General features: G+C 38.4%; 1 protein-coding gene and 1 pseudogene across 3 annotated transcripts; one reads left to right on the top strand and one right to left on the bottom strand.

The window, feature by feature from the left end:
- Positions 1-1,622: 1,622 nt before the first annotated feature.
- Positions 1,623-12,699, top strand: OR52K1 (olfactory receptor family 52 subfamily K member 1). Of its 2 annotated transcripts, none has more exons than XM_038004932.2 (3): positions 1,623-1,855; positions 1,892-2,276; positions 8,143-12,699. In XM_038004932.2, exons 2-3 carry the CDS (start codon positions 2,264-2,266, stop codon positions 9,033-9,035), a joined length of 906 nt encoding a protein of 301 aa, XP_037860860.1. In that variant the 5' UTR covers positions 1,623-1,855; positions 1,892-2,263; the 3' UTR covers positions 9,036-12,699. The 2 variants fall into 2 exon arrangements, with proteins under 2 accessions (XP_037860860.1, XP_037860858.1); XM_038004930.2 differs by having other exon boundaries at positions 7,763-12,699.
- Positions 12,700-23,068: 10,369 nt separating this feature from the next.
- LOC103247958 (protein BRICK1 pseudogene) lies at positions 23,069-23,449 on the bottom strand (annotated as a pseudogene). The gene has a single exon (XR_012095578.1). The product of XR_012095578.1 is annotated as a protein BRICK1 pseudogene (transcript).
- Between the last annotated feature and the right edge of the window lie 673 nt (positions 23,450-24,122).

The raw sequence follows: 24,122 nt of genomic DNA, 5'->3' as shown, positions 1-24,122 counted from the left end.
AGGATCAACAATAAGACTGATATTAATAGATACTTGACTCCAAAAAAAGCAAGTGAAGGCAGAATATGATTAACATACTAAAGTGGATGAAAGAAGAATTACCCATTTAAAAATCTATTCAAATTTAAATAGAATTTTAGACTCAGGCCCAGGACGTGAGTCATCTTTCACAAACAAAGACGACTAACAGAATTTCACAAACGAGCAAAAGCTGATGGAATGTGTCACTATAAGGCCTGTAATAAAAGCAAAAATAAAAGTAGTTTTTCAGGCAGGAAAAAAAATGATCCAAATGGAAACATGAAAAAGCTGGAGGGATTGGGGAACACCAAAGCAAATATGCATACAAATGTAAAAGAATCTAGATTTTACAAAAGAAAAGGCAGAGTGGGGAGGATGTCAATGAATTAAACACAGTGAAAAGTGTTCCAATATTCCAGCAGTTATCTCCAGCACAGTTTGAGCCAATGGCCCCACTGCCCACTCCCCCACTCCATGTGCTTCTTATCCTACTCCTATGATGACAGGATAACCCACTCAGAATGCAGTTGGGGGCAAAGTAAGGTGCTTTGTTCACAAAATCCCTGTCTATTCCATCTGGCTCTTGTCTGGCTTTTGTCTGGCTTTTGCCATATTAGGTTTTGGTGAGGTGCTTTTCATATAGGCTGTATCCCCTTGGCCTGGCTGTACATGGTTAATTTAGGCTGCAACTTTAAATGTACTATGTAGGAATTCCACTTTATCCCAGTATCCCAAAAGATCAGACTTATCATGGAGGAGGGCTGAGTCCACACCCTTGAGGGCCAACTGTTATAGAAGGGGAAGTTAGTTCTAGGGTACCTGTGTGGGAAGGGAGTGGATATGACTGAGTTACAGGGTTCTGATTGCTTTTAAAAATTATGGGGAATTAGGGTAGACAAAATCCATGGAGAACTCTAGTGAAAAGCATCTTCTCAGGTCCTTGAAAAATAGCACACATTAAGTCAGTTGTAGTAGAAAGATCACCCTTTATCATTTATAGATGATTGGGTAATTTCCTAATTGTTAATAAGGAATCACATTCATAGTGGCTTCTTGTTTATTTACTTAGATCCTCCTATCCTATCCTTGTGAGTTAGAAAATATTGTAAAATTATCTCTACCTTAGAGACAAGAAAAATAGATCAGGGATCAGAGAGTTGTCATATCAAGGTCATGAGCTGGTTATTAACACATATCTCAGGCCAATATGAAATATGAATGCAAAATAAAATGCCTAATGGATGACCTTGGCCTGGTCAGGCTGGACTTCCTGCCCTTTCAAGTCAATTCTGAGAGGAGTTGCCTGCAGTGTATATTTTCTGATGAGGTTGGCTTTCTTAGAAGACACTAAGAATGATGGTAAAGAGTAAAGAGAGGCACAGCAAACACCAAGACATAAGCCGGCTCCACCTGAAATGCTCACAGCCTCTGGCAAGTAGGGTATGATTCCTGGTAGGCACAACTCAGTGCCACTGACTGGGGAGGAGGCATGGGCTATAGGAAACAAGGATACAGTCCTTGGGTCAGGGGAGTCCCCTTGTGTAAACCCAGAGAGAGGAGGCCAGAGATGTCTCTGAGGACTCTGCTCAAGTGCAGCAGTTTCTGCTTCCTCAGTCTTTTGGGAGAAGGGCAGAGGCTGGTGAGGATTAAAGCCAGCTGCTCCCTTCCCAGCTTCCTCCTTCTAAGACTCCTTAGACTGAAAGAGGAAGGCAGCACTGGCGCTGCATGAAGCTAATGAAAAGGGCCCAGGATTGAAAGTCAGACTGAGGACTGTGGACAGAGCTGCAACTCAGGGAAATAGGAAACAAGTGACATTGTGGGGGTGAGCAGGAAGGTGGGCATGAGCAGGAAGGTGGGCGTGAGCAGGAAGGTGGGGGTGAGCAGGAAGGTGGGGGCACTCAATTTCTTCCCACAGCCAGTCCTGATCTTAGGCATCAGCTCTCTAACCCTGTTATTGCTTCTACTCTAGTCCTTCAACAGAGGGAACAGAAGTCTTGATAGTCCCACCCAAGTGATTGGTGCACAAACTCCAGATGCTCTCCCCACCACAGAGGATGCCTGCTTCCTTCCCATGTCAAACACTGTGGGCCATCTCCAAGAAGTCTTAGCTGATTATTCCAGTTTGGATCTGTCACTTCTCACCTCCTGTCATGGCTTTTCCTAACCCCTGCAAATGCCCCCATTCCAATTAAATGGCTTCTGCATTAGTCAAGAGGAAGAAAATGGGGCCTGAACTAGACAGATGGCAGGGAAAGGTAAGAAACACGTTGTCTTTGAGGTTCTTCTACCAGAAGCAGAGTCTTGAAGTACCTTGATTATGTGATTATCCTTCCTTGTCTGGTTCTAAATTTTTCAGATCTATCATTCTGATATCCTTTTAAGATAAAGGTATAGGCAACCAAATAGATATCAGTATTAACTGAGTCCATTCCAAATACAGAGGCCCCTTTTAAGGAGAAATAGAAGTCCTTTGAGCATGGACATCTTAGTTCTGAAAACAATGAACAGTTTGGACAAAACTTGCACTACGGAGGAGGTCTTAGTTTCTGGATATTAGGGGAGGAAGACTGGCTCCATTCACACTCCTACTCTGAGTTCTTCATTCTGAGGAGCTGGTTTTAGATGGACTTCAAAGGAAATAAGATTTACGAACTGTAAATCTGTCTTTTCAGGAAGAAATCTGATAGAAGAGATGCCTTTTTTTTTCTTGTATGAAGATCAGTAGATAGCTCACAGGGTGGTTAGTGATGTTCAAAAGTTGAATGGAGGAATCTAGGGGGACATGGAGACTCAGATAAAGTAAAACGTGGCTTTTGTGGAAAATACATATTGAGATAAGGTAAAGGTGCAGCAGGTTTGTGGGATTATTTCACAGTATTTTAGAAGAGTGTCTTAGATGCCAGACATGTTTCTAGGTACTGATACGTACTTGAAAATAAAAATGACTATTGTCGTAAGTGCTTGTTCCTGACAAAAATGCACAAACATTATGAATATTTAAAATAGTATTTTCCATTAAGAAGATAATTTTATTCTGGTGCAGGTAACAGAGTATTGTAATTGGGATGCTTAGAACTTCCATCCTGGATGCATTTTAAATGAGAAGATAACCCAAACTCAGCTTAAATCACATGAGGGGAGTAGTAGTCTGACAGATATGTCTTCCAGTAGTCTAGTAGTCATATTTTATTTAGTGAAATGCTCCACACCTATGTATGTTAGAGGCTGGGTTTACAGAAGGAAATAGGTAGAGTTTCCTAACCCCAGTCCCTTCACTTCATGATATGGTGGGTAATTGTTGAAGGATAAATATTGGAGAACAAAGTGGAACTTTGTATGCCTGTTAGGATTCTTTTGTAGCAGTAGTTGCTGAGAGATGCTGTGGCCTGAACAAGGATGATGGTGTTGGAAGGGTGTTGGAAATGCAATGGGCAACGTGGAGATTTACTATGTAGGATGATCCAGTGGTGCTTGCTGATGATTAAATACGGTGCAGGAAGAAAAGGGAAGAATCCAGGATGACTTGATTCTAGGTTGAGCAACTGGTTGGGCAGGATGTTATGTTCTGAGATATGGGTAGCACAAGAAGAGAAGTAGTCATGATTTCTGCCTCAGGCATGACAGGTTTGACATATCTGTGAGGCAAATATGTGGGGATATCAAGTATGGAGTTGGATATTCTAGTCTGGAGCTTACAAGGAATGTAAGGTATGTAAATTTGTGTTTGTTTCAGGATACGTTTACATTCTCAGTGGTCAACAAGTAGACCACCTGGAAAGATACATTATTCAAGGTCTTTCAGGAGCAGTATTCTCTTTCTTCTCCTAAGTTTCAAGTTTTCCTCACTATTGGATAATTTTCTTCAGCTAAAGACATGATAATTCTGTTCTAAAAAACAAACACACACAGAGACATGCACACACACACACACACACTCACACACACACAGTTGACTTCGCTTTCCATTTTAGCCAGTGCCCTATTTACTTGCCATCCTTTGCTTCCAAATTCCTCAAAAAAGTTAGCCATGTTCACAGACTTCAATTCCCCTCTTATCTATTCTAACTCAGTCAAGTCAGGCTTTGCCTGTCTCTATTCTAGCAAAATTGCTTTTATCAAGGTATCCAATCCTCTTGTGCAATTCTAAACACAAGGCCTGATTTCAAATTCTTTGACTCATCAGTAGCATTTTACATGGTAATAATCCCCTTGTTAATAAACTATAGTCTATATACTGAGATAGTACATTATTTGGGAATGTTTCTATCTTAATAGTTTCCACTGTCAGTTTCCCTTGCGAATGTCTCAATGTGCCCCAACTCCTCTCCCATCCATTCTTAATGTTGGGATTCAGTTCCAGGTTCTCTGGTTCTCTTTTCTCTGAACATTTACTAACTGGGTGATCTCAAACAGTTTCATGGCTTTAAATATGATCTATTTTCTATATGTATTACCATATTCACTTGAATTTCTGATATCTCAAACTCACCATGTTCAAAATTGAAGTCTTGAGCTCCTCCTTTCATGCTTTTCCCATCTCAATTGGGAGCAGCTCCTGTCAGTTGTTTATGCCAAAAATAAAGGTGTCATCTTTGACTCCCTGTTGTCTCACTTCCTATATCTAACCTGTCAAAAATACCATTGACACATTTAAATAATATATCCACAATCCTATTACTTCCCACGACATACACTGCTACCTTGATTCTGAGTCAATGTTCTCCCTTCCCTGGATTCCTGCAACAGTCTCCTGGTACTTTCCCCCAATTCTACCCTTACCTCTTTGTGCTATTGTCCATCATAGATGCCAGGGAAAAGTTTAAAAGTATAAGTCAAATATATCTCTTCTCTGCTGAAAACAATGTCTTTGATTCTGAGAGAAATGAGGAACTTTTGCAAAGTCCACAAAGGCCTATGGGACCCTGTGTGATCTGGCCCCACTGTTCTGACCCGATTCTCTTGCTCATTTGCTTCATCCTACCTGTGCTGGCTGCCTCCTGATATTTGAATACCAGGGTTTTTATGTCTTAGGGCATTTTCTCTGGCTGTTCCATTTTCTCAGACTGTTCCTTTCTCCTGGGTGACTCCTATATTCCAAATCTATTATGGTCTTCTCAAGTCCTGTCATCCCTCCTTATTGTTGTAGGCATTATTGTGGGAACCATTTGAGTGTAGGTGTAGGTTGATAGCACCTTACTCAGCTGCATCCCACCCCAGAGTTTCTCTGCTTTATTGCATGGGCACCTCAGGGATCTCATTCAGTTATTCTGGTGCATGTATGGACCTGAAAATGCAAGGAAATCTACACTCCTTGGGTCATCCTTGACCCATGGGGTGTGGGAGCCAGTGGATAAAAGTTCCCCTCTTCTGTGTCTAGAGTGGACAATTCTTTGGTTCCTTCTCTATAGTTCTTCATGTGGAATTGGATTATCCATCTCAGTAAGGCAACTTTGGATCCATATTCTCTCTCCTGTTCCACTCCTTCATCCTATTCTTGTTCACTGTATAATTGTTCTGTATATGCTACTGGCATGAAATTTTAGTTTCTGACATTTAAGGAAGTGAAGTATTTCCTCACCTCATTCAATTTTTCTCAAATTTATTTTCCAATGAGGTCTATAATGAGCTTTTTATTTCAAATTTCAACTTTTCCTGCTCTCTATCATGAAACGCCTATCATAATTGCCCTGTTCCTTGGTTTTTAAATCACAACAATGAAACTGTGTGTAATATGTAATTTAATCATGATGTCCTTTTATTATCCTTCCCCAACCTTTAGCAAACTTATTCTACTAAGGGATCCATCTATTTTGTTCATGAATTTTTCCTTAGCCCATTCAGTGAAAATATTTAAATAGTTGTCATTAAATTTAATTGATATATTTTCTGAATGACATGGATATAAAATTTGAAAAGATCATGCTTGAGAACTGTCAAAATGCAATACTCACAGTTAGGGCAGAAGCTGGAGCTGGGAAATGGAAATACGGTGGTACACAAGAGAAAAATGAGTTTTAAGCAGGAGAGTGGTCAATTCAGAAAAAAGTTGCTCAGAGGTCCAGTTGCATGAAGCCAGTTAAGTGATAAGGGCACCATCATCATGGAGGTCATTGATTGTCACAGTAAAAGGAATTTTTGGTTTGTAATGGGAATAAAATCCAGATTGATATGTTTCAAAACCAATTATCCTTGAGAGAGTTGAGATTGTAGACATTTCTACATGCTTTGCTATAAAGAAAAGCAGAGGTTTGACTGAAAGGAGGAGGATTTAATGTCATGGTAGATTTAATCAACATAAATAATTTTTTAAAAAGTAAGTAACAGTTCTACAGAAGAGAAATATAAATGACAAAGCTCTGCACACTAAGAAATTATACAAAATGATTTTATACATAATCACACTTAACTTCCCTATACCCCTAAGATAAAGGTAGTTCAGTGCTATTTCCCGTTAACAGAGAAGGAAACAAACTAGTACATAAGTTATTTGTGCAAGGTCTGCCACTAGAATATGTGGCAGTCATGATTTCAGCCAGTAACTTTAGATTCTAAACATTTTCTAAATCTTATAGAAGGAAGTTAGTTTTCAGTCTGGTTATGCTGGATACAGGTTGCATATAGGGCATCTAGATGGAAACAAAAAGCCTAGTTACTTAGGACATTGGAATCAGTAGAAAGAAGGACTAAATATGGCTGTCTGACACTATTAGCTATAATATCTTTGAGCAATTACATTTCCCAATAGTTTTTTTTTTAAAAAAAGACCAAGTTTTTATTTTCAGTATTTACTTTGTTCTGTAACTAGTAAGTGTTTGAAGTACATTATCTCATTTAATCCTCATAAGAACCTCATTAAGTGGATCCTATATTTTATATTTTGTATAAATATATATAAAAATATATTTATATTTATAAATATATATAAAAATATATTTATATTTATAAATATATATAAAAATATATTTATATTTATACTTCACTTCCTTTTATATATATTTATACAAATATATATTTTATAATTTTATAATAACAATCTTGGTAAAAACTGGGTAACTCCAGTGTTTAAGGATCTGAAAAAAGAAAAGTGACCAGAACAAGATAAAAAGGTGAAAAATTATTAACAAGAAGGACATTTGGAAGTCAGAAGTCAGTCTTGCTAAAGATGAGAGAGAATTGTCCTGTGATGAAAAGAAGGAACTGGAAGACAGATGGAGGGAGAGTAACACGCACAGGGAGTTTAACATGAATTTCAATGGAGAACCAAAAAAGGACCTTTCATTTTCTCAATATGCTTGCAGCATGGCTGTATTTACAGAGACCTATGAGTATTGAGAAGATGTGAAAGATATACTGTAGAGCAGTGGTCTTAAACAGAAATTTCTACAATGATGGAAATATTCTTGGTAGTCACTAGTCACATGTGGCTATTGAGCACATGAAAAGTGTTTTTGCATAAATGTGAAATTAATTTATTAAATATAAATTTAAGTTTACATAGTGACATATGGCTAGTAGCAACCGTATCATATAAAGTAGTTTTAGGGAAAATATGCAGATTGTGTGATTAATTTGGGCATTAGAAACCGAAAGGTTTGACTTATACAGGGACTCAACTGAGATTTCAGGAGAGAAAATTGGCTCTTGCATTTGGGAATTTAGCTCAACTGAAAGGTAGAATGGTACCAATGTATGTGCTAAAGAAATGAATTGACTTAAACATATTTTCACTTCTTTTTTCAAGGTATTCATGGCATCACCAAGAACACAGAAAACGCTACATATACTCCATTCTTTTATGAAAGTTGTCTTGGGATATCAATTCTATGGATATTTAATATTCTATCTACTCAATGAGATTCAAATTTCTTTGAGGGTAGAAAATATGGATTATGCTTCTCCATGTCTATGAAGGCTGCAGGTTATTTTATTTGAAGTCTAGCAGTGGAAACAAGAGGTAATCTTTGCAGGTGGAATATAATAGGTTGAACTCTAATCATATATATTATAGAAAGTGTGTATAGAAGGTGAAGAAGCCCTGTAAAAATTGACAAGGAGATTTTCTGGGAGCCATGCTTCCCTCTAATATCACCTCAACACATCCAGCTACCTTTTTGTTGGTAGGAATTCCTGGTTTGGAACACCTGCATGTCTGGATCTCCATCCCCTTCTGCTTTGCTTATACTCTGGCCCTGCTGGGAAACTGTACCCTTCTCTTCATTATCCGGGCTGATGCAGCCCTCCATGAGCCCATGTATCTCTTTCTGGCCATGTTGGCAACCATTGACTTGGTTCTTTCTTCTACAACGCTGCCCAAAATGCTTGCCATATTCTGGTTCAGGGATCGGGAGATCAGCTTCTTTGCCTGTCTGGTCCAGATGTTCTTCCTTCACTCCTTCTCCATCATGGAGTCAGCAGTGCTGCTGGCCATGGCCTTTGACCGCTATGTGGCCATCTGCAAGCCACTGCACTATACCACAGTCCTGACTAGGTCCCTCATCACCAAGATTGGCATGGCTGCTGTGGTCCGGGCTGTGACACTAACGACTCCACTCCCCTTCCTGCTGAGACACTTCCACTACTGCCGAGGCCCAGTGATTGCCCATTGCTACTGTGAACACATGGCTGTGGTGAGGCTGGTGTGTGGGGACACCAGCTTCAACAATATCTATGGCATTGCTGTGGCCATGTTTATTGTGGTGTTGGACCTGCTCTTTGTTATCCTGTCTTATGTTTTCATCCTTCAGGCAGTTCTCCAGCTTGCCTCTCAGGAGGCCCGCTACAAGGCATTTGGGACATGCGTGTCTCACATAGGTGCCATCCTGTCCACCTACACTCCGGTAGTCATCTCTTCAGTTATGCACCGTGTAGCCCGCCGTGCTGCCCCTCACGTCCACATACTCCTTGCTATTTTCTATCTCCTTTTCCCACCCATGATCAATCCTATCATCTATGGAGTCAAGACCAAGCAGATTCGTGATTATATGCTCAGTCTATTCCAGAGAAAGAACATGTAGATGGATAGTTCTCTTTTTTTAGCCCCTGGGTCAAGTAATGAGAATGCTGGATTGGGGTTGAGAGGAAAAATCTAAATAGGAAAATTGCTGAATGTCTTTGACAATTCTCTAGTATGACAAGGAAAATGAGGTTTCATTCCTCACAGATCTATGAGTCAGGTCAAACCAGGAGTGCACCTATAGTCTGCTCTGATAGTAGAGGTTTGACCTTCCCATTGTCATAGACTCATCATATGGCTAAGGAAGACAGCCCTCTCAAAGTAATATTGTAATCTAGGTGGAAGACAGTAGGAATATTGGCTGAGATTGGCCCAAACAGCTGAGTCACCCAAACAGGTGACTTCTTTATCCAGGTATGAGTGAGGAAATGAACCACAAATTTTGTGACCCCAAAACCATTATTCCTTTTAGTACTAAAATTACCCCCATGTCTTTTCTGACAAGTACCCTCCACCCTTTGCTCCTCTTTTTATAGCCTACTATTTCCCAATTTTATTTCTACAGTTAGACAGCTCCATTTATAAGTAGATATATTTCTTCCATTAAGTCAATTCTTTTTACTTCCTTCCTGATAGACATGGCCAATTCTTTTGGTGAACACTTATCAAAAGAGTCCTCTGATGTTCCTTTTTATCAATTTATATTATCCTGTATCTAGCTTTGCACATGCATGTCCTTTGCTTCCAAAATACTTAGTAATATTTATTAAATGAATAGATAGAAGAGCCGAATACCATCTTTGAACTATGGACCATGAAAACAGAAATAACACCATTCCCTCTTGAAGCTGAGACTTCTGAAAATAAGAAAATAGAATACAGTCACACACTGCATAATGAAGTTTTGGTCAGTGATGGGTCACCTATATGATGGTGATTGAATAATATTATAGTATCATATATATACTGTATTTTTTTAAACTTTTAAGTTACATGTACAGGTTTGTTATCTAGGTAAACCCATGTTGTGGGGGTTTTGTTGTACAGATTATTTCATCACCCAAGTATTAAGCCTAGTATCCATTAGCTATTTTTCTGTTTAAATACACAAATACTTATTGTGTTACAATTGCCTACAATATTGGGTTTGTAGCCTAGGAACAACAGGCTATACCATATAGCTTAGGTATATAGTAGGTGATACCATCTAGGTTTGTGTAAATACACTCTATGATGTTCACAGGTTGATAAAATCACCTAAGGACACATTTCTCAGAATGTATCCCCATCATTAAGCAATGCATGACTAGTTACACATGATTGTAGTTGTGGTAGACTGTATTATTGTTCACCGATATTTAGTCTCCTGTCCTATCGGGGGTAGGATATTTCCTTCACTCCACCAATTTTAAACTTTGCCATGTGACTTGATTTGGCCAATGAAATTCGAGTAGCCCTGAAATGCATTTCAAGAATCAGAAAGTGTATAAAAAAATAACAGATGCTGGTGAGGTTGTGGAGAAAAGGAAACACTTATATACTGCTTGTAGGAGTGTAAATTATTTCACCCATTATGGAAAGCAGTGGGCAATTCCTCAAAGACCTAAAAACAGAAATACCATTTGACCGAGTGATCCTTTACCAGGTATGTACCCAAAGGAACCTAAGTTGTTCTACCATAAAGATAACATGTATGTGTATGTTCACTGCAGCACTATTCACAATAGCAAAGACATAGAATCAACCTAAATGCATATCAACAGTTGACTGGATAAAGAAAATGTGATACATATGCATCATGGAATACTATGCAGCCATCAAAAAGAATAAGATCATGTCCTTTGCAGAAACATGGATGGAGCTAGAGGCAATTATTCTTTGCAAACTAAAAGGGGAATAGAAAAATAAAATACCACATGTTCTCACTTATAAGTGGGAACTAAATAATGAGAACACGTGGACACAAAGAGGAACAACAGACACTGGGGCCTATTTAAGGTAGGAGGGAGAGGATCAGGAAAAATAGCTATCAGGTACTATGGCTAGTATCTGGGTGATCAAAGAACTTGTACAAAAAACTCCCGTGACACAAGTTTATATAACACACCTGCACATGTACCTCTAACCTAAAATAAAATTTAAAAAGGACACTATGATATTGGTGCAAAGATTGAATGGAAAGGAACAGAAAGACAAAAAGTTGCCTGGCCCATATAGACATGTGTTATTGCAGATGTGTGTGATACATATGCACCATGGAATATATGCAGCCATCAAAAAGAATAAGATCGTGTCCTTTGTGGGAACATGGATGGAGCTAGAGGCCATTATGCTTTGCAAATTAAAAGTTTGCATTAACTTTCCTCCTTTCTTTCCCCTCAGCTGCAAAACCCAGCAAAGTTCCAGTTAGAGGTTGTGACAAAGCCAAAGTCCACCCACAATGAATAAGAAGTGTAAATGAGAAATAAACTTTGTGTTTGAGCTGCTAATAAAACCTTAAACTGTAAAACATGGTTAGAAGGCTTGGTTTATCTTTCATTCTTTCCCTCTGCCAGAAGAATAAGCATATCACAGCCTAGACTCATGATGAAGATCCATGGAGCAGATGTGAATCTGACTCACTGCCTGTAGCATAGTCATAACTGACCCACAGTGTTCATATAATATGAACAAGGATGATTTTGTTGTTTTTGTAGTGAACCACTGAAATTTGGGAGTCGTTTGTTTCACAGCCTTACTCAAGGAACACCAATTGCTGGAGTTGTGAGTTCTAGCTTGCGTTTCAACTCATGACAGCTCAAGACTGAATATTTAAAGAAAAATAAAGAAAATCCAGTCTTCTTACAACATATCATAAAATTATTAATTTCACTTATCTCTGCTTTTGTCTTTCAAACTCTTATGATGAACACTTCTTCAGTCAGTTCTATAAAAACAAGCTCCCATACATACCTTTACGTGATCTACTTATACTGTAGGGCCAACCCTACAGGGTTTATGGGTTTTTCTCATGTGTGGAGACAAGGGATCATAGAAATAAAGACACAAGACAAAGAGATAGAAGAAAAGACAGCTGGGCCCCGGGGGACCACTACCACCAAGACGCGGAGACCAGTAGTGGCCCCGAATGCCTGACTGCAGTGTTACTTATTGGATACAAGTCAAAAGGGGCAGGGTAAGGAGTGTAAGTCATCTCCAGTGATTGATAAGGTCACGTGAGTCACGTGTCCACCAGACAGGGGGCCCTTCCCTGTTTGGCAGCCAAGGCAGAGAGAGAGAGAGGACAGCTTACGCCATTATTTCTTCTATGCATTTCAAAGACTTTTAGCACTTTCACTAATTCTGCTACTGCTATCTAGAAAACAGAGCCAGGTGTACAGGGTGGAACATGAAAGTGAAACAGGAGTGTGACCACTGAAGCACAGCATCACAGGGAGATGGTTTGGCCTCCCGATGGCTGTAGGGGGACCTGACTGATGTCAGGCCTTCCACAAGAGGTGTGGAACAGAGTCCTCTCCAACTCCCCCAGGGAAAGGGAGACTCCCTTTCCAGGTCTGCTAAGTAACGATGCCTTCCCTAGGCACTGATGCTACCGCTAGACCAAGGTCAGCTAAGTAGGGGTTGCCTTGCCAGGCACTGGCGTTACCACTAGACCAAGGAACCCTCTACTGGCCCTGTCCAGGCATGATAGAGGGCTCACACTTGTCTTCTGGTCACTTCTCCCCATGCCCCTTCAGCTTATATCTCTGTATGGCCTGGTTTTTCCTAGGTTATAATTGTAGAGCAAGGATTATTACAATAATGGAATAAAGAATAATGCTACAAACTGATGATCAATAATATTTATATATCATTGTATCTATAATCGATTTCTAGTATAACTATTCCTATTTTATATATTTTCTTTATTATACTGGAAGAACTTGTGCCCTTGGTCTCTTGCCTTGGCACCTGGGTGGCTTGCTGCCCACATTATACTGTGTTCTTTTTTAATTTTGTGAACCTTTTGTTTTAACAGTGATATGAATCCCTTCAAGTTCAAGAAACTAATCAAAGTTTGATAGGCTCTGAAAAAGCATCCCACAGCCCATGCTGCTGTGCTAATGCTTACTTTACAGACACACATGGTGGATGATAGTTTAAGTGGGTCTCTTGACAGTTCTCAGGTATCTCACTCCTCCAGACATTGAAATAAGCTTTTCCAGGTATTGAATAGAAAGAAAATGGTATAAATTAAGGACCTCTGATTCTCCGATGGAAACTTTTCAAACTGTTGTTTGGTGTTCCTCAGTTGACACAGAACATTCTGTATATTAGATTACTGTTGAATAACACTCACTCTCCCAGAGTATACTTCCCCATACATTAACTATAGGCTTTGTCATGTGCACCACTTCCATGGGTGAGTGGGAGGAGTAATTAGTAGGTTTGGTGAAAGCAGAAGCTTAAAGTTTGCTTGTCTAGTGGGGCTTGCCATCTTCTTACTCTGCCACACCATGAGAATGTGACTGGTTAGCTCCCTGGTCCAAGGATGATAAGAGAAAAGTAGAGCAGAGCTGCCAGACCAACTCACAGTTTGAAGCAGAACCTCACAGCCAAGTCTGGCTTGGATTAGCCGATCCACAGCCAACCTACAGTTACATAAACAAACCTAGCTAAGATCAGCAGTCATCTCAGCCAATATTCAGATGTATGAGAAATATAGTTTTATTGTTGTATATCACTGAAATTTTGTATTTTTTCCCCACAAAAATAACAGACTTATACATTCTGGAAACTAATTATTTGTCTATTATTTAATACAGTGGATATAGTATAATGTATTAAATGAGTATTTCCAGGCTGCAAGATCTGATCTGCCCATGTTTGGTGCAGTAATTATTTTATCCTTCAAGGTATACTCATACCTTCTCATAGGCAGTGATTTTGTCCCACATAGAAGTTTAATAGTATATGAACTCCATTGCCACATAAGAAACAACAGTATAAACTTGACTTTAGTCACAAAGTTATTTTCTGTCTTATAGTGACACCAGGTGCTTAGATAGAGCATAGCACTAATGAGAACAATATTTCTCATGGTATTTCTAGAGTTGAAGAAATATCATTTTTCCCTCTGATCAAACTCCTAGCTGGAATAGCCCCAACAATGGAGCGAGGAGAGTTCCCACAATGAACTGCCGTAAACTATCCCAAGATAGGGCTGATTGGGATTCCAAAGAAGAACACTAAAATCTAACATTTAAGTCTCTAATCCATCTTGAATTAATTTTCATATAAGGAGTAAGGAAAGGATCCAGTTTCAGCTTTCTACTTATGGCTAGCCAAATTTCCCAGCACCATTTATTAAATAGGGAATCCTTTCCCCATTTCTTGTTTCTCTCAGGTTTGTCAAAGATCAGATGGCTGTAGATGTGTGGTATTATTTCTGAGGACTCTGTTCTGTTCCATTGGTCTATATCTCTGTTTTGGTACCAGTACCATGCTGTTTTGGTTACTGTAGCCTTGTAGTATAGTTTGAAGTCAGGTAGCGTGATGCCTCCAGCTTTGTTCTTTTGACTTAGGATTGTCTTGGAGATGCGGGCTCTTTTTTGGTTCCATATGAACTTTAAAGCAGTTTTTTCCAATTCTGTGAAGAAATTCACTGGTAGCTTGATGAAGAAAACCTAGGTAGTACCATTCAGGACATAGGCATGGGCAAAGACTTCATGTCTAAAACGCCAAAAGCAATGGCAGCAAAAGTCAAAATTGACAAATGGGATCTCATTAAACTAAAGAGCTTCTGCACAGCAAAAAAAACTACCATCAGAGTGAACAGGCAACCTACAGAATGGGAGAAAATTTTTGCAATCTAGTCATCTGACAAAGGGCTAATATCCAGAACCTACAAAGAACTCAAACAAATTTACAAGAAAAAAACAAACAACCCCATCAAAAAGTGGACAAAGGATATGAACAGACATTTCTCAAAAGAAGACATTCATACAGCCAACAGACACATGAAAAAATGCTCATCATCACTGGCCATCAGAGAAATGCAAATCAAAACCACAATGAGATACCATCTCACACCAGTTAGAATGGCAATCATTAAAAAGCCAGGAAACAACAGGTGCTGGAGAGGATGTGGAGAAATAGGAACACTTTTACACTGTTGGTGGGATTGTAAACTAGTTCAACCATTATGGAAAACAGTATGGCGAGTCCTCAAGGATCTAGAACTAGATGTACCATATGACCCAGCCATCCCATTACTGGGTATATACCCAAAGGATTATAAATCATGCTGCTATAAAGACACATGCACACGTATGTTTATTGTGGCACTATTCACAATAGCAAAGACTTGGAATCAACCCAAATGTCCATCAGTGACAGACTGGATTAAGAAAATGTGGCACATATACACCATGGAATACTATGCAGCCATAAAAAAGGATGAGTTTGTGTCCTTTGTAGGGACATGGATGCAGCTGGAAACCATCATTTTTAGCAAACTATCACAAGAACAGAAAACCAAACACTGCATGTTCTCACTCATAGGTGGGAACTGAACAATGAGATCACTTGGACTCGGGAAGGGGGACATCACACACCGGGGCCTATCATGGGGAGGGGGGAGGGGGGAGGGGGGAGGGATTGCATTGGGAGTTATACCTGCTGTAAATGACGAGTTGATGGGTGCTGACGAGTTGATGGGTGCAGCACACCAACATGACACAAGTATACATATGTAACAAACCTGCACGTTATGCACATGTACCCTAGAACTTAAAGTAGAATAATAATAATAAAAAAAACAAAAAACAAAAAACAAAAAACAACAAAAAAAAGAAAAACACTAAAATCACGGTGACAGTCCAAAGAATTTATTAGGAAAACTTAAAGGGTGTTGTGGTGGTCCTTGTGATGGACAGTGAGAAAAGAGAGACTCTACCTAGGTATTTCAGCAAGGAGGGGTCAGATTATGGGGCTTATACGAAGGTTCAAGGATTTTGGCTCTGGGCTGGGGCTAGTTTCTGTGTGTTTAGCAACATGTTTGATCTTCAGTGTTTTGAACAACAACCTTCACATCTTTATCAGTGTCTGGAAATATTAAAGATCCCAGTTTTGGTTAAACCTGTAAAGGAAAACATGTAGCTGACTGGGTCACAGAGTGAATTATCTGGAAAGCCTGAGTAATTGTCAGTATTTGTCTGTACAATTCTTCTACATGGATCCCTGACTGATCCAGACAGCCATTTTAGCTAGGATACCACGAGTGTGCTGATAGCTTGGAAATGGTCAAACGACAGAGTCAGAATACAGATTTAACAAAACAAGGCAGGCAAACTTCAGTCTACTTTTTAGCAAAATCATTAGAAATAAAATTAATTGAATTTCAGGTTTTGCTTAGGATGCTTCTGCATTTCTATTGTCCCCTACTTCAAAAAATATGGCTACCTGTGTCTTATCCTCATAACTGGTGATTCAATTGGTCAAGAGTATAACCTGAGCTTTGAAATTTTTCAAAGATGCCCAGAGGATTCTGAAGTACAAGCAAGTTTTAGAAACAATAACCACCTAGTGCTTTTTACTACAAAAGGTATAGGTTTGTACATTATGGACAATTCTTTTATCAAACTCCAACTTCAGATAATGAAACATGAAAAGATTTTGTGAGAAGTTTGATGGACTACTACTTGCAGTTTTATTCTATTTTATTTTTGATATTTATAAGGATTAAAAGCTGAGAATAGCTTTTAATCTCATAAGCAATTTTCTACCTTTTTCTGACTAATTCAATTACTTCTAATCAAAAGAACATTACAATGAACTTTCTGTAATTTTTGTAATATATTCAAGAATCCATACCAAGGGATGTAAGCAGGTTATGAAAGCTAAATGTATTAAGCCCTTATGATGGTGAAGTTAATTTCCTCCTTCTGGACTTAGCTGGGACCAGTTTTCATAAAGAACCCAGTTTCTCACAGCTACCAAGTAGCTTTAATTCTTTTAGATAAGCTGAAAGAAGCCAAGGGAGTTGAAGATATGGTCAAGTGCCAGCCTCCCTGCCAGGGCAGTATCTGGGCGGTAGAGGTGGGATATCTTCTCTATTGTTGCATCAACAATCCTGTCAGACCATGAACAGGAGACATTCACTTTACCTATTCTTTTCTCTGGGTCATTGGCTGTAGGATTCAAAACTTGTGGAGAGGCCTGGGTGCTATCACAAAGGTGCAAGTAGGGAAATGGATAAAGAAATCATTCTGTCTTCTGTCTCTTAATGCAAAATGCACCCATCTCCTAGAGTAGTGGTTCTTAAATTTTAGTAGGCATCAGAATCACAAATTTCCAGGCTCTACCCTAGAGTTTCTCTAGGGAATACAGCCTGAGAATTTGCATTTCTAACAAGTTCCCAAGTGATGCCAGCATTGCTGGTTCTGGAATAACCAATGTCATAAAGAACATGGTCTAGTAATCCTGGAATCTGATCAACCTACTTCATAGGTGGAGGAGGTGGAAGAGAACAAAAAGATAAGGAGGTTGGAATGACGGGGAAAAGAATAAGAATATCTGTACTATGACTCTTTGACCTTCCTTACTCCCTAAATGCAGCATTGGTATTATTTGTTTCTAATGATCTAAATGATTTACAAATTCTGTCTTGGCTGGTGGCTTTTGACTACATGTTTTGGATGGTCTTTGGGAATGGCTGTAACTATAATCCTGGAGCTTCCCCTACTTAAAAACAATTCTATATAACTAGTGCCATTAAATTATTATCAGTCTCTATGAGGCACTAAGATGAAGCAGGATGAACTCATTTATCTATGTGTTTGATCTGTTTGTTAGATGACAAATTTAAAGCATTAAAAACCACTTGGTAATCTGGGCTAGCAAAGTGGAATGAATCTTCTAGAACCCTTAGTTCTTCTACTTCAATTTTCTAGGCTTGGCCTAAGAATGATCAAGTCTATGAACATTTTCCTGGATATATACCTCCCCTCCTAGGAATGAATTGTTTTGGGCCCAGATAATATATACTTTTGATAATTTCACTTATTTGTACCTTGATTTTCCCTTGGAGCCCTAGCTTGCTTTTCTCTTTCTCTGAAGCAGAATTGTTCCTCACAGGATCCATAATCATGCCAACTTCTCTGAACTGACTATATTGTACTGGATTCCCTGAAGTAGGTTCAAACTACAGGGCTGGTATCAGATATGTTTTTCTATTCAGACTTTCATTTAAATCTTTACTCCCTCTTGAGTTGATTCTTGTATATAGTATAAGGAAGGGGTCCAGCAGCAATAATCTGCATATGGCTAGCCAGTTATCCCAGCACCATTTATTGAATATTGGTCCTTTCCCTATTGCTTGTTATTGCTGACTTTATTGAAGATCATGTATCTCCACTTTTGTAGGTTACATATGAGAGATTATATAGTATTTGTCTTTCTGTGCCTGGCTTATAACATAATGCCATTCAGATTCATCCATACTGTTGCAAGTGATGGGATTTTAAGAATAGTATCCCATTGTGTATACATACCACCTTATCCACTCATCTGTTGATGGCCATTTAGGTTGATTCCATATCTTGGGTATAGTGAGTAATGCTGCAATGAACATGTGAGTACAGACCTATTTTCAACATGGGGTTTTCATTTCCTGTGGATATCCATCAATAAGAGGATTTAGTGATGGATATCTCATATGATATCCATATGAGAGTTATACTTTTAATTTAAGGAACTTCCATGCTTTTCCCCATAATGGCTGTACTAATCTACATTCCCACCAACAGTGTGCAAATGTTTCTTTTTCTCTGCATCCTCATCAGCACTTGTTTTTTTTTGTTCAGGACTGCTTTGGCTATTCACAACTTTTGTGGTTCTGTATAAAATTTAAGATTTTCCCCCTCTATTCATGAGGAAAACATCATTGGAATTTTAATAGGGATTGCATTGAATTTGTAGATTGATTTACTTAGTATGGGCACTTAAAAATATTCTTCTAATCCATAAACTTGGGATATCTTCTTACTTGTTTGTATTTTCAACTCCTTTCAGTGTTTTATAGTTTTCAGTGTACAGGTCTTTAACTCCTTGGTTAAATGTATTAATGTATTTCTACATTTTATTTTTTGTAGCTATCGAGAATGGAATTGTCTTCTTATTTTCAGATATTTCATTGTTAGTGTATAGAAACACTTGATTTTTATGTGTTGATTTTATCTATGACTTTTCTAAATTTATTAGTTCCAACAGTTTTTTGTGTGTGGAATATTTAGTTTTCTGTATGCAAGATTATTTCATCTGTAAACAGGGACAGTTTAACTTCTTTCTGATTTGGAGGTCTTATTTTTTCTCTTGCCTAATTGCTCTAAGACTTCAGCACCATGTTGAACACAATTGGTGACAGTGGGAACCCTCGTCTTGTTTCTGATTTTACAACTTTTCATTTTGAGTGTGTTGTTAGCTGTGAGCTTATCATATACAGTCTTTGTTGTGTTAAGGTACAATTTTTTTTTTTTTTTTTTTTTTTTTTTTTTTTTTTTTTTTAAATATAGGATCTCACTCTGTCACCAGGCTGGAGTGCAGTGGTATGATCATGGCTCACTGCAGCCTCAACCTTCCAGAGCCCAAATGACCCTCCCACCTTCAGCCTCCCAAGTAGTTGTTACTACAGGCACACACCACCATGCCCAGCTATTTTTTGTATTTTTAGTAGAGATGAGGTTTCACCATGTTGCCCAGGCTAGTCTCCGACTGCGGGCTCAAGTGATCCACCCTCCTTGTCCTCTCAAAGTTCTGGGATTACAGCCATGAACCACTGTACCTGGCTGAGGTACAACATTCTATACTTAATTTGATAGTTTTTTTTTTTTTTAAAGTAATTAAAGGATGTTGAATTTTGTCAATTTTTTTCTGCATTTAATAAGATAATCAAAAGATTTGTCCTTTATACTGTTAACATTGTGTATCACATTTATAAACTTGCATTTACTGAACCATCCTCACATCATTGGGGTAAATCCCACATGATCATGGTTAAATGATTCTTTAATGTGCTGTTGAATTTTGTGCTAGTATTTTGTTGAGGATTTTTGCATCTATAGTCATCAGAAATAAATTGGTCTATAGTTTTCATTTCTTATATCTTGTCTGGCTTTGGTATCAGGGAAATGCTGACCTTGTAAAATGAGTTTGGAAGTATTTCTTATTTGATTTTTTTGAAGTGTGACAAGGACTGGTATTATTTCCTTAAATGGTAGAATTACACAATGAAGCCATCAGCTCGAGTTTTTCTTGGGTGGAAGATTTTAAATTATTGATTCATTTCATTACTTATTCATCTGCTCATATTTTAAATTTCATCATGATTTAGTTTTTGATTATGTTTAGATTTTGTATATGTTTATATGTTTAGATTCCTAAACTTATAACCTAAGTTATCCAATTTGTTGGCATATAATTATTCATAGTGGTCTCTAGTGATCCTTCATATTTATTTGTATCAGTTACAATGTTTTCCATTTCTGATTTTGAGCATTCTTTCTTAGGTTTGTATAGATTTCTTGGCCTTTCTAAAGTTTTATATTGTTTATCTTTAACAACCCAGTTTAATTTATATTTTCTATCATTTTTCTAGTCTCATTTCTGCTCATGCCTTTTTTTTTCTTGTACTAATTTGGGGCTTAGTTTCTTTTTCTATTTTCTTGAGGTGTAACAATTAGGCCATTTGTTTGGGATCTTTTTTTGATGCTGGCACTTATTGTTGTAACAATAAGGCACTTATTCCTTCTTAGATTGCGTCTGCTGCATCCCATACGTTTTGGTGTGTTGTGCTTCCATTTTATCTCAATCTTTAATTTCCCCTCTAATTTATTTGACCTTTTGATTTTTCAGGAAAATATTTAAGTTTTCATATATTGGTAAGTTTTCAAAAATTCTTCCAGTTATTGCTTTTTAGTTTCATACTATTGTGGTCTAAAAAGATACTTGATATGATTTTGATTTTTTTAAATTTGTTAAGCCTTGTTTTGTGGATTAACATGATCCGTCCTCGAGAATGTTTTTTGTGTACTTGAGAATATATATGCTGCTATTCTTGGATTAAATGTTCTGCATATGGTTATTAGGTTCATTTGGTCTAGAGTTCTCTCTAGATTATTTGCACATTGCTGAAAGTGGGGGTATTGACGTCCCCTAGTAATTGTATTATACATTCTTTGTCTATTAATATTACCTTTATATATTCAGGTGGCCTGATATTGGCTACACAGATATACTTACAATTGTTATACCTTCTTGATGAATTGACCCCTTTTATCAACATATTTATCATTTTACAGTTTTTGACTTAAATTCTATTTTACCTAAGTATTATCCCTGCTCTATTTTTGGTTTCCATTTGCGTGGAATATAGTTTACCATCTTTACTGTTGGTGTGTGGGTTTTTACAGGTGAAGTAGTCTCATAGGCAGCATACAGTTGAGTCTTTTTTAATCTATTAAGCCACTCTGTCTTTTGATTAGGCAATTTAATTCATTTACATCCAAGGTAATTATTGATAAGTAAGGCCTTAGTATTGCCATTTTGCTAATTGTTTCGTATTTTTTTTTTTTTTTTAGAGCCTTTGTTTCTATCTTGTTATCTTCCTTTGAAAATTTCTGTAGTGGTATATTTTGATTCTTTACTTTTTATCTTTTGTGTATTTACTATAGGTTTTTGCTTTGACATTTACAGGAAGCCTACAGACAACATTGTAATAGGCTATTTTAAGCTGATAAATTTGATTAAACATTTCTACGCTTTACTCAATCTCACCCACATTTTATGTTTCTGATGTCACAATTTACACCTTTTATATTGTCTGTCCCTTAATGATTAGTGTAGCTATTTTCAGTTTTGTCTTTTAACCTTCATACTAAAGATGGAAGTAACTTACATATTACTATATATCACCATTAGAGTATCAGAGTATTCTGAATCTGGGCATATACTTAAAAAAAAAAACAAAAAAAAAACTGAGTTTTATACTGTCAGCTATTTTCATGTTACAAATTAGCTCCCTTTTCTTTCAGCTTCAATTTTTCCTTTAGTATTTATTGTAAAACAGGTCAGGTGTTGATGCATCCCCTCATCTCCTGGCTGTCTGGGAAAGTCTGTCTCTCTTTATTTCCAAAGGACAACTCACTGGGTAAATGTTGCTTCATTAGCTTTTTTTCCCCTTCAGTCCTTTGAGTATGTTGTCTGGCCTATAATGTGTCTGTTGAGAAATCCACTATCAGACTTATAGAACTCCCTGATAGGTGACTTTTCTCTTTCTGTTTTCTCCTTGTCTTTGATTATGGTATGCCTCAATGCCTTGTTTAGATTGAATCTTATTTCAAAAACCTTTTACCTTCTTGTACCTGGATATTTATATATTTTCCCAGATTGGAAAGTTTTACCTATTTTTTAAATTAAGCTTTCTGTCCTTTTCTCCTCTTGTTCTGCCTAAACTCCTATAATTCAAGAATTCGCTCTCTTGATATTGTCCCATAAATTCCATAGGCTTCTTACTTTTTTCTCCTTTGTTTTCTTTTTTCTTTTTCTTTTTTTTTCAGATAAAAAGTTGAGTTTATTAGGGAAATATGAGAGGCATAGACACTCCCAAGTGACAGAAAGAAAGGTCTAAAAATGTCCCTTCAAGCCAAGTGGGGGCCTGGTCTTGACCTCCCCAAATCAACAAGAAACTGGTGGGTCTGCAACAACATTCTCTGGCAGGCACATTGCCAGGGCATGAGTGTCTTGGCCAGGACTGCCCCCCACTTCCCACCAAAGGTGGTGAGGAGATAAAGATTGTTCACAGAAGCAGTGTAAAGGCAATGAGAACTTTAAGGAAAGTTTGAGAGAGAGAGAGAAAGAAAGATAGAGGCGGGGAGGACCTTCACAAAGAGTCCCAGGGTTTTGGCTGTGAATGTCTCAAATACCTTGACAAATAGATCTATAAAATGTTACTGAAAAGGTAAAATGCCTAATGTCGTTTCCAACAGTTCCTCTGGACTTCTCCCCACATAACACACCACAGCCCAGATGGCAGAGCCCAAAGGCCACACTTTTGAAAAAAGAAAAACAAGAATAAGCCCCGTTGCTCTTTAAGGAGAAAGGAAGGAGCTGAAGGCTACTGGGGCCTTTCCCATGTGGCCTGTGTTGTATAAAGCAACTTCCCAGCAGCAGCAGGTCACTGTTCTAGGTGAGTGTCTCACCTTTTGTCACCCGTGCTTCAATGTACTCTATTCTCCGTTCAAGGGCTGTCAATTTCTCGTTTAGTGTTGCAAGTCTTGAACGACAAGACATATCGAAGGAGTTGAGAAAGTCCGCAATTTTCTTGATGTTGCTGGTGATTATCTCAATGTACTCCTGGTTAGGCCAGTCCTGGTGAATCTCCTGCTGCACTGGATCCTCCTGTCCCGCCATGGCGGCCACCTGAGGAAGAGCGACTGCTCTCCTTTGTTTTCAAATTTTCCTCTGCTTGATCAATTCTGCTGTTGATTCTATTTGATGTTTTTTCATTTCTGTTGTATTGCTTAGCTCCAGAATTTAAAAAATTTCATCTGTTACATTTGTCTTCCTAGTTTTTTTTTTTTTTTGAATTATTTCTCTGTATTTTCTTGAGTCTAAGATTTTTAAAAACAATTATTTTGGAAGATGGCCGAATAGGAACAGCTCCAGTCTCCAACTCCCAGCGCGAGCGACACAGAAGACCGGTGATTTCTGCATTTTCAACTGAGGTACTGGGTTCATCTCACTGGGGAGTGCCAGACGATCGGTGCTGGTCAGCTGCTGCAGCCCGACCAGCGAGAGCTGAAGCAGGGCGAGGCATTGCCTCACCTGGAAAGCGCAAGGGGGAAGGGAATCCCTTTTCCTAGCCAGGGGAACTGAGACACACAACACCTGGAAAATCGGGTAACTCCCACCCCAATACTGCGCTTTAAGCAAACCGGCACACCAGGAGATCATATCCCACACCTGGCCGGGAGGGTCCCACACCCACGGAGCCTCCCTCATTGCTAGCACAGCAGTCTGTGATCTACCGGCAAGGCAGCAGCGAGGCTGGGGGAGGGGCGCCCGCCATTGCTGAGGCTTAAGTAGGTAAACAAAGCTGCTGGGAAGCTCG

The sequence above is a fragment of the Chlorocebus sabaeus genome, chromosome 1 (genome assembly GCF_047675955.1).
Source record: "Chlorocebus sabaeus isolate Y175 chromosome 1, mChlSab1.0.hap1, whole genome shotgun sequence".
Lineage (NCBI taxonomy): Eukaryota > Metazoa > Chordata > Mammalia > Primates > Cercopithecidae > Chlorocebus > Chlorocebus sabaeus.
The sequence above is the reverse complement of the archived record's forward strand: the minus strand, read 5'-3'. Positions and strand labels throughout refer to the sequence as shown.

Bases quoted from the DNA above. Each gene is read 5' to 3' on its own strand.
- OR52K1 (XM_038004930.2), top strand. From the start codon at position 8,091: ATGCTTCCCTCTAATATCACCTCAACACATCCAGCTACCTTTTTGTTG.